Here is a 10,114-nt window from a genome sequence, read left to right on the forward strand (position 1 = left end):
GCGCTGCTGATTTTACATGTCGCCATATCTTATGATTTATGCAGCGCTATTATATTAATGACGCTCAGAGGAAACCACTGCGCATGTCTGGAGCTCCGCGTGCGAGTAAAGGTGGAGCCGATGGGTGACAACAGACACTAAGTCACGTTATTGCTGGGATTTTACGGCGCCACTTTAAGTTCCTGAACTTCACATTTTAACGGAAGAAAAGAGCAACGAGACTTGGATGTAACGAGTAACGCGACACTTTTGTAGAAATGTAGTGAAGTAGAAAGTACAGATACTTACTGTAAAATGTAGTGGAGTAAAAGTAGAAAGTATCCATTATTAAATCTACTTAAGTAAAGTACAGATACACAAAAATTGTACTTAAGTACAGTAACGACGTACTTGTTCTTCGTTACTTCCCACCACTGTAGATCAGCACGTGTTTCTTTGGTTTGTAGTTGTGCAATACATTTCCCGTGCTTGAATCACTTGTTCAAAGCCTGGGAAATTCTTTTAAAACCCATCCCTGCTTTAAACCACTCATCAACTTTATAACTTTGACCTTTCTATAGTGTGCCTTCTTCTTCATTATGTTGCTAATCCTCTAATGTTCCTTACATTAGAGGAAGGAACATTAGCCGTCCAAAATAAACTTTATTCATGCTGAGTTTAAATTGCATGCAAGTGTCTTGTATTTACTAAGTGATTCCATAGGTTCTTATTTTGAGTAACAGAGGTTAGGGCAGATGACTAAAAATACTTTTCGGATTTCAATTTGGAGAAACTTTTTAATTTTAAATCCTAAGAAATGCATTAAAGTTATAGAGTTTAAGGTGTATGAAGTTTTTTTTTCAATGCACTGCACAGTAATGTGTTCAAATGAACTCAAGACCTCCCTCATGAAATAAGCTTACCACTCTGTATCCAAAAAATGTACAAATTTCCTAATGATAAACAAGTTTTGCTAACATTTTTGACTTTCACATTTGTCATTGTGCGGATTTTGTCAGGGAGAAATTTAATTCAGCTTACTTCCGTGGTTTAATTGTTCAAAAACAAACTGAATGAGAAACCTCCTTGTTAAGAGAAACTACAGTATTTATTCTTATGTTAAAACAAAACTACATATCACAAAATTTTCTAAAGTTCCACAATGCAGAGATTAAAGTAGTACTGTTTATGAGATAAATAATTAAAGTAATGTCTTCAATAGGCCAGCCAGCTTGCCACTGAAATAAAGTGTTCTTCACAAGAAAAAAAAATCAAAAATATTACAGTCATCTTTTAAATTTTTTTACGTTTATGTATTTTATCCATTTATGTTCTGCAATTAAAACAAACATAAGCAGAGTATAAATCTTCTCAGTCTATTATTATCATCAATTACAGACAAAATGCATTATCAAATACTGTTAAAAGAAAGAAAGAAAGAAAGTAAAAGCTTTTTTACAGTATTTACTCAGATGGTCGGAAATCCAGCAGTTCATTTTCATCATTCTCTTCAGGTTCGTTGCTCCATGTAGTTGGAGTTTTGGCAGCGCACTCTGCCTTTCTGGTGAAATGTCGATGCGGAGCAGCCAGATTCTGATGCTGCTGTGATTTGCTGTGTGAAATGTTGCCCGTGGTTTGAGCTGTAGCACCGTTTGGTTTTTTGTCTCTTGTGTGATTCTCCCTGTACAGCTTACAGGACGCAACCAGAGGCCTTCCAATGTCCACCTGCTGGCTCTCTGTGTGCCGCACATTACTGTCCTTGTGAGTATAGTGTAGATCCACCTTGAGTACTACTGATTCCTATCAAAATGACAAAGGAATCACACTCATTGTAAAATAAATGAACAAAATGTTAACAGAAAGTGAAAAAAATAAAAAAAAATATATATAGTGACTATATACCTTCAGTTTCTGGAGAGAGCAAAGTCTTAAAGTACAGTCAGGGTTAAGCGTTTCATTTATTAGTAGTGAGTCCATATCCTCCGAGCGACCCGGCCTGGAAAATATGTCTTCCATCGGCTAAGGAATGAAATCATACAAATTTTGATTAATATTACATGTGTTGAGCAACTACAACAAAAATATTTGCTCTACATCACCCCTGGCAAATTCAGAAAACAAACTAACCACAAGATGGCAGTATAATCCGAGATTACACATACAGACAAATGCATGTATTGCACAAGAGGAGTGCATGACACTGCTTTGATTTCCTGCTTTGTCACTGGTTGCACTATGCTGGAAGCCCATATTTGGAGAGGACTTCCTCAGACATGGAAGGCGGGGGAGTTAGTGGTCATTATAGAGACCGGCAGTGGAAACCCACTACATTCCATCACAACCAACACGGAATTTATGTAAATACAAGCTGCAGTTTTTGAATCCAATATTGACAAATATTTGTGATTGAAGGCAAGAAGGAAGCAATGTGTGTTTAAGATATAACTTTGTGCACACCGCACACCTTTTTATACTCTCTTTGTATGCCGTTTTCACCTTTCAGATCTATGTATTTCCTGCTTTGATAACAGTAAAGTCTGAAATAAAATATCTGATTGTTTAAGTATAACGTAAATACTTACAGGGTTGCTACTTAGCGTGACAGTGCAGTCTTGGGTTTGATCAGGTGTAGCCTTTATAGTCGCAAAAGCAACCAGTACATTGGAGAACAGAGCTGAGAAGCTGACTTCCACTTTCACACCGCATGGAAACATCAGCTGCTTCTTTCGTGGCAGCTCTGAAAGAAGAAATGAAAACCTTTCTTATATATATATATATAAAAACCCAAAAAATATTTTCCTATTCAGACTTTTTTTTAAAGAATGAAGATTTTATTTAACAGAGCTACTGATTGCCTTTCTGTAATTTCAGCTAGCCAACTTAGGCAACACCATAATTTCTGAGCAAGAAAAAATCTCACCCAGGTTGTGATATCAAAACTGAATTTCGCAATGGGTAAAATTAGTTTGAAGTAAGTTTGACATGTTTAAAAATAGCCTCATTCTAAGTAAGAATGAAAATGGGTATTGAACCGTGAACAAGTTCCCTATTTTGATGTATCAAATACTATGACTGGCCTTTTTTTTTTTTTATATAAAATAGCTTAAACCACAACCGTTTCTCATGGGCTGTCACAGGCTGTGGCGTAGGAAGTCTTAAGATCACTGAACGGTAGATTTACTCTTTTGAATTCATGGGGCACAAGTAGTAGGTAAACTGAGATTAGCTTTGAGGAAACTTATCTGTCAGGGTGTGTTTCTATCTGGTATCAACAGCAACATTTTCTTAAGAACTTAAACAGAATGAAACACAGATGGGGACTTCTCCATACTCACCATTTGCCTGCCTCCAGCAAACATCTCGTAGGTGTAGTTCTCTTGTGTGACCTGCAGTTCGAACTTTATCTTTGAGGGATCGTGGTTCTTTCATGGTGTGTTTTATCTCCACTGCCTGCTTGCCAGTTACGAGAGGGTCTTTACCAACATCTGATTTAGAAACAAGGAGAAAGTGTATGTTAAAGATGACATGAAGCCAAAACTGACTCGTATTACTGTGCTGTAAAAAGTATTTTCTCCCTTACATGCTTCTTCCATATTTCTTTTTTTGTCAAACTTAACATGTGTTGGACTAATTTAAACGTCAACAAAAGACAACCTGCAACATTCTAATATTCTTAAAGCTATTTACAAAGAAATTGTGTGGAAGGACAAGACAGACAAGAAGATTTTTGAAAAGTTTTACATCTAATGTGAAACTAACCCGGCCTTTCAGAAAAATAACATAATGTAGAGTGACGCTTTCAAAACAAAAGAAACAAAGTGAAAAGTTCACTGTCTTACTTAAAGTGTTTTACCTTGAAACTTAAATCAAATTGTGATTATGCGACAAATACTTTTTAGCAGTTCAAAACATCAGGAGACTCTGAAATAATAAAATGTTTTAAAGGTTTTAGTGAAACGTTGATGCGTTTCTCTTCTGATCATGGGGCTGGATGAGTTCTCCAAATCAGAAAGTGATGAATGGGTACGTTATGGAGGATATGATTCACATGAGCAAATTTGAGGAACTGGGGATATTTGAAACATGTAATAAAATTCAAAACAACTGATTTCTCAAAATTGTAACTTTGGAAGTTATTCTGGACATTCAAACAATGGGGATATTTCAAAAACTGACAGTTGTATAGAGAAACAGCACAAAATTGGGGAGAAAAAAAAAAGATGATGTGCCTTTGTCTGTGGCTTCTAAAAAGATACATTTTACTGAGATAGTTTTATAGCCAATCGCAAAAACAAATCTACATACTAGTTTGTCTAAATAAGTTCTCGAACACTTTGACACAGATTGGCATCAGCAGGGGTTCATGTCTCGCGTCTGCTGATTTCTGAGTGACCCCTTGAGAGCGGAGGCAGGGGCGGGGGGTGCCGAAACGGCAAAGCAGCTGTCTCGTTCCCCGCGGCTCTCAGGTTTCTTGGTGTTCTCTCGCCAACAGTGTGAATTTCCAAAGAATGAGGTCACATGCTACTGGTACCCCAAAAATGTGTTTCCTCAGAGCCCATCAAAAAAGACACACATGCTTTCTCAATGGGAGAATTTGATATCCTTACATCTGTGATCAGTTGACCACACCAAAAAATACCAAGTAAACAACATTAAAATGCAGTGCTATGGGGTCGTAAACCTTGTCTGTGCTTCAGGCAGCATATCAAAGGACAACCTGTTCCCTTCGGTGCTGTTTACACTGAATCTGTTGGGGCCATTACAAAATAACACTCAAAAAATGGAGCCAAATAGAAAAGTAGATAAAGTGTTAGATGCTATTATGCGCTAGACTGACATTTGCTTCTCCAAAAAGTTTCAAAAAATAAAAAATTGAACTGATGCCAGTACTTTTCTGTAGTACTTTTGAACCACTCACCTTCAGAAACTCGCTCTAAGACATGCGTGACTTTGGCTTCCTGAAGAATATGCTTGTTCAGGTACTTTGTGAAGATGCCAGTACTCTTGCCCCCATCCTGGACCTCGTAGGCCTCAGCATCCTCGCATCTGAAAAGATTTGCAAGGTAAATGTGAATCAAACAACAGTTTTCTTTGATGTTGCTTTGGTTTTCAGTGTCGACCATTTATTGTTTCAACATTATCTATATAAATTTATACATACGTGGCATAACCATACACTGTGTTCCCATTTGGTCTCAGTGCCTTAATGACTGATGGTATACAACCCTGGTTGTACCTAAAGAACATTGTTTGAAAAAGTTCTGGTGAGCTTCATTTTTTTTTTAAATTGATACAACATTTTGCTTTCTCCTATGAAAATTGAAGTTGATCAGTATACATACCACTTTCTACAGGTGTCCAGCAGGATGACACTCATGGCAGTCTGCCTTTCTTGCATTTGACTCATGACCCTTTGAACACAGACGCAATTTTTGGTTTGGTACGGCTGTGGAGCGTCGACTGCGACCAAATAATTCCTCCCGGCATGCTCATACCCATGACCCGCATAGTAGAAAAGCCCTGTTAAGTGAGAAGAAAATGTATTAAATTGGAGTTCAAATCTGCTAATTTCATAATGAAGAGATTCTAAAGGGTGGAAAAAACATAATATTACGTCACGGTCACAAAGAGAATCAAAAGGACAGCTGATGTCTTTTTTAAGACACAGATCACAGTAGCAAATAGTATTCTAGTGTGCCATGACCATTTCCTTCTTGTTGCTATTTTATCATAGACACAATTTCTAATTACGCATCTATACTAGTGTTTCCCTTTCCACTGTTTAAGAATAGTATTCGCTTACTTCCCTTTTAACAATCAAAGCTACTTTTTGATGCTAAATGCTGTAACACATCTTTAATAATTAAATAGTTTTTATACTAATGAGGTTTTTTTTAAGTTCTGCCTAAATCAAGTCTTGTAGCCATTTATAAAAAGTGATCTCATCCGCACACTTAAATACACCTACACGATTACAAACAAGCGAATAGTTCAGGATCTATGAAAAACAGCACGGGACGTGAGAAGGGGAAGTTAAAAGCAGCATTTCACAATGGTGAGGTGCTTAATTCACACTGCTCAGCACGTAGCCAGCCTAGTCAAAAATAGACTCACCATAAACGCCCCTGTCAAGAAGCTGAATGAATTTGTCGATAGCAGCCATCATCTCCTGCCTGGTGAGGTCCAGCAGGGAAACAACCCTAAAGCCGAGCTGCTGCAGCAGGTTGCCCAGTTCGTGGACGTCCATGACGGGCGCCATCAAACCAGGGTGGCAGCTGTAATTCAAGTTGCCGATGAGAAGGGCGACCTTATCCGTGGCTGAAAGAGAGGATGGGATGAAGAAAGCACAAATTATAGCGATGCTTTTCTTTTTACTGTGCATTAGAAATGGTGTCTTCCGCAAAACTGTACCTGTTAGTGGAGGCTGTTCAGGTTGCACTAAAACATTGAAAGAAAAGCAACACAAGATTAGCATTTGTGGAAAAAAAAAAGAAATGAGCTGAAATAGTAGAACCATTTGTGGTTATTACTGCATTAAACAGAGCATGAACCATAAGCAGAAGAAATGTTGGTTTCACTTTACATCACTTTCCTGCTTTGTGTCTAAGGCTTGGACTAAGCACTATTTGGAGACGAACAACTTCCTTTTTACTCTGTAGAAATGGGAAAGTACCTCTACCACAATGGCAAAAAACAAAGCCTTTCGGATAAATCAGCAGAACAGAAGGAGTATGAAGAAAATCTTGTCTACCTACAGTTTCTTTTACTCAGAAACAAAGGCAGTAATGCAAGAGGGAAGGGTAGAAATTAGGGAAATATGTTTACAGTTCTGTTTGAGACTTACCAATATTGATATCAACAGGCTCAGTCCATCTCTCTTCTAAGACGTTAGATATCGAGCACAGATAGGATCCGCCATGTTCTGCTGTTGTACCATCAATCTGTAAGATGAAAAAAACCATTTACTTTTATTTAAGCACACTTCCACAAATGCAAATAAGAGTTTTAATGAAAGAGTTTGTTGAACAAGTCGGTAAACAAGTTTGGTATGATTTACCAGGCAATCGTTATCAGTAGCATAGCAAGCAAAGCTTTATTATCTTGCCTCACCTGCAGTATATCACTGGTCTTGTCCAGCAGTGGCTGTCCATTTCTGTACCACTGGTAGTGTGGAGTGGGGATGCCAAAGGCAGCACAGCGAAGGCTGACTTTTGTTCCCACTTGAACCGTTTCTGGTTTGGGATTGATAGCGATGTGCGGCTCGCCCTGCCAGTCAACTGGCAGACCTGAAAAGTAAGAGGCAGAGATTGTTATACATTTATGGAATTTGTCTTATGTGGAACATATGGCTGTATAAATTAAATGAGCACAATACCTGATTTATCAATGTCCAACACTTTCACCTTCACCCATTCGCTGAAGACGTAATTATGAAAGTGGTCATTGACTCGGCAGACATATCGCTGAGTTTTAGAAGCTCTTATAGTCAAGTCAGACTGAGTACCTGCAGGCACCTGGAAAAAAACCGCGTGTGAACACATTTTAGTGTTGTTAACTGAAATCGAAACTCTCAGTCATTTCACCCCTTCACGAATTTCTACACACCAGTTAGACGGTTTTTTTTTTGTTTGTTTCCTCCTATTTGTTACCCACAAGCAAACCACTTCAGATCGATGTACTAAGCTGTTGAGTACCCGTTTATTTCACTTAGAAGATGGTGATGAAATGTGGAGATAAATAAATTAAAATGATCAAAAACTTGCACACAATATAATTGCACGTTCTTTTCTGATTATATATATAAAACGTGTTGGGTTGTACCTTTACCAGTTGTAAGACACATTTGGTGTAAATAAAGGTAGTAAATGATCATTAAAGTTAGTAGTGCATGATGCTCTCATAGTACCCTGTATGGAATGTGGCAGTAGGATTCAAAGTATTCCACATATACAAGCAATTAACTTGGATCTATCACAGATCTGTCCAATTTCATAAGCACTGACAGATCCAAATAAGCATGAGAAAATGTTATATGTACAATTGAATTAAATTGTGACTATTTATTCCCATAAGTCATGAAAATACTGAACTCTAAAGATACTCAATGGTACATGGACATACAAAATAGTTTGCTTCTGAAAAATAATTCGCAACGAGTGGGTACGAAAATGGGAGGAAGGCGGGGTATGAACGCTGCAAGACATGTGTCATCTATTGATTTATATTAAAACGTTTAATTTTACAAATGAAAACATCAGCTGTCAAACTGTGGGGCCTTTTTAAAGGTACGAATTGAAATTGTTCTACGAATCGAACAGTGACAGGCGGCTCCATTTCACCAAAACAACCCAGACCAGTAAAACATTTGTGGGGCAAATGACCAACTCAAGATCTCCCGTTTCAGGACAAACAAACACGGAAAAGTTCACCAGAGTTTAATGTTTTAATAAATCCCCTCACCTCCTTCTCATCTTCAGAGAACCACTGGTAGCTGAGAATGCCTTTGCCCTCAGCACGGACTCGCAGAGTCACTCTGTGGTTGACGGGTACGCACACGGAGACAGGGTGGCGCACAATGACGATTTCTGAAACAAATCACGACAGATCATCAGTCATCTGAAATCACACGCCGTTGTGATTGTTTTGACACGAATCGCACTGAACGGTGCGGTGGCAAATACAAACCTGTAATCATTATGGGGCAAGATCCGGTCATTTGGGCATTTTCCTCTTCTTACATCAGACTGTAAGAACAATACTGTTTTTAAAAAAAAGAGCATATAAACACAAAAAAAGTACTTAACACATCCGGCTGAATCGCCCATAAACGTCCACTTCTTATTTCCAGTGAAGCAAGTTGTAAGTAACGTTTTAGTTATGTTTGCTACGGTTTGTAATATTTCACTGCATACCTGCCGTGAGCCTCGGACCGTATGAGCAGTTCTCTAATCTCGCACAGAAAGTGTTTTCCTGTCCTAAGTCTAAAAAACCTCTAATATATAAACTCCCTTTCCCGGAACAAGAGAAAGCGCACATACATTACCGTAATTGTACTATGAGAGCATTCAAAATGCAGGCTAAACGTTAAATTATGAACAAAAGCCCGTCAGAACCTTTAGGTTTCGATAGCTGTGAAATAAACTTCACCTTCATACTGGAAAAAATTGCATGATATGAACTCCAAGCTTTCCTAGATCAAAATTAAGCATGCAAAAGAAATTCAAAGGGAGCTTCATTTTGAGACTTTACGGTAAACGAGCGAGTCGGCTCCTTTTCCATGCAGCGCAAACCGCAGACTGAGGTCACAGTAACAGATAGTTTAAGACACTCCCCCAAAGCTCGTCAAACTTAATGGAACAGAGATAATTTTTGTTTTAGCAGTAAATTAGAGATCAAATCACTCCAACGTCCTTACAAATGAAGTGATGGAAAACAGGCTTAAAACTTTCACATTTTTTAAAAGAAAGCTATTACACAACTTTCATCTACACGATAATATGAACAAAAAGAAAGCACAACAAATATTTCTAAACCTCGAAAATATGAGTATCAGTTTGGATGCATTAGGTAGGTATCCAAACTACATACATACTTGCCAATCTGCAATTTTTCTCCGTGTTTGGAAGAAAACATATTTTTCAAAAGACCTTCATGTTAATCATTTATGTTGTTTAACCAGTTAGAATTTTTTTCCCAATACATTGTGAGGAGAAAACTGTCTAAATTACATTTTAGAAAAAATCATATATATTACTAACCTTATGTAATATCACATTTTGACAATGAAACAATCATATTTTTCAAACTGTAGAAATGCAGCAAAATGAATAATTCAAAATGTCCACACACCAAAGTAAGATAAAAAAAAAGAAAAACAGAAAACTGAGAAATAATTTCAAATAGTTATATTTTCCTTGTCTACACCAAATTTAACAAATTAAAACATTTCACAGTGCCATAGATTAGAAATAGCTTTATTGGACATATGTGTCCAACAACACCTCCTCTCAGGGTCATATATGTATTTATTGAGCAATTCAGTTATTGACTGATTTATTATTTTTAAGTCCTTCCCCAGTAATCTCTCTTGATGCGAGCTTGTATGGCAGGTGTTGTCCTTCAGTGATTCCTGTGA

At 37.6% G+C, this 10,114-nt stretch overlaps 1 protein-coding gene across 2 annotated transcripts; it reads right to left on the minus strand.

Moving 5' to 3' along the window:
- Window positions 1-1,065: 1,065 nt before the first annotated feature.
- Window positions 1,066-9,034, minus strand: malt3 (MALT paracaspase 3). Of its 2 annotated transcripts, none has more exons than XM_017305099.2 (15): window positions 8,892-9,034; window positions 8,665-8,723; window positions 8,440-8,564; window positions 7,355-7,493; window positions 7,090-7,265; window positions 6,824-6,920; window positions 6,391-6,417; window positions 6,094-6,297; window positions 5,322-5,499; window positions 5,141-5,215; window positions 4,898-5,025; window positions 3,315-3,464; window positions 2,562-2,716; window positions 1,882-1,998; window positions 1,066-1,779 (listed from the first exon to the last, which is right to left on the minus strand). In XM_017305099.2, the coding sequence occupies exons 2-15, from the start codon at window positions 8,693-8,695 to the stop codon at window positions 1,444-1,446; spliced, it is 1,938 nt and encodes a 645-aa protein (XP_017160588.2). In that variant the 5' UTR covers window positions 8,696-8,723; window positions 8,892-9,034; the 3' UTR covers window positions 1,066-1,443. The 2 variants fall into 2 exon arrangements, with proteins under 2 accessions (XP_017160588.2, XP_008410547.2); XM_008412325.3 differs by having other exon boundaries at window positions 8,665-8,737; window positions 8,892-8,999.
- Window positions 9,035-10,114: the final 1,080 nt, after the last annotated feature.

This window comes from Poecilia reticulata, chromosome 6 (genome assembly GCF_904066995.2).
Source record: "Poecilia reticulata chromosome 6, P_reticulata-male-v2, whole genome shotgun sequence".
Lineage (NCBI taxonomy): Eukaryota > Metazoa > Chordata > Actinopteri > Cyprinodontiformes > Poeciliidae > Poecilia > Poecilia reticulata.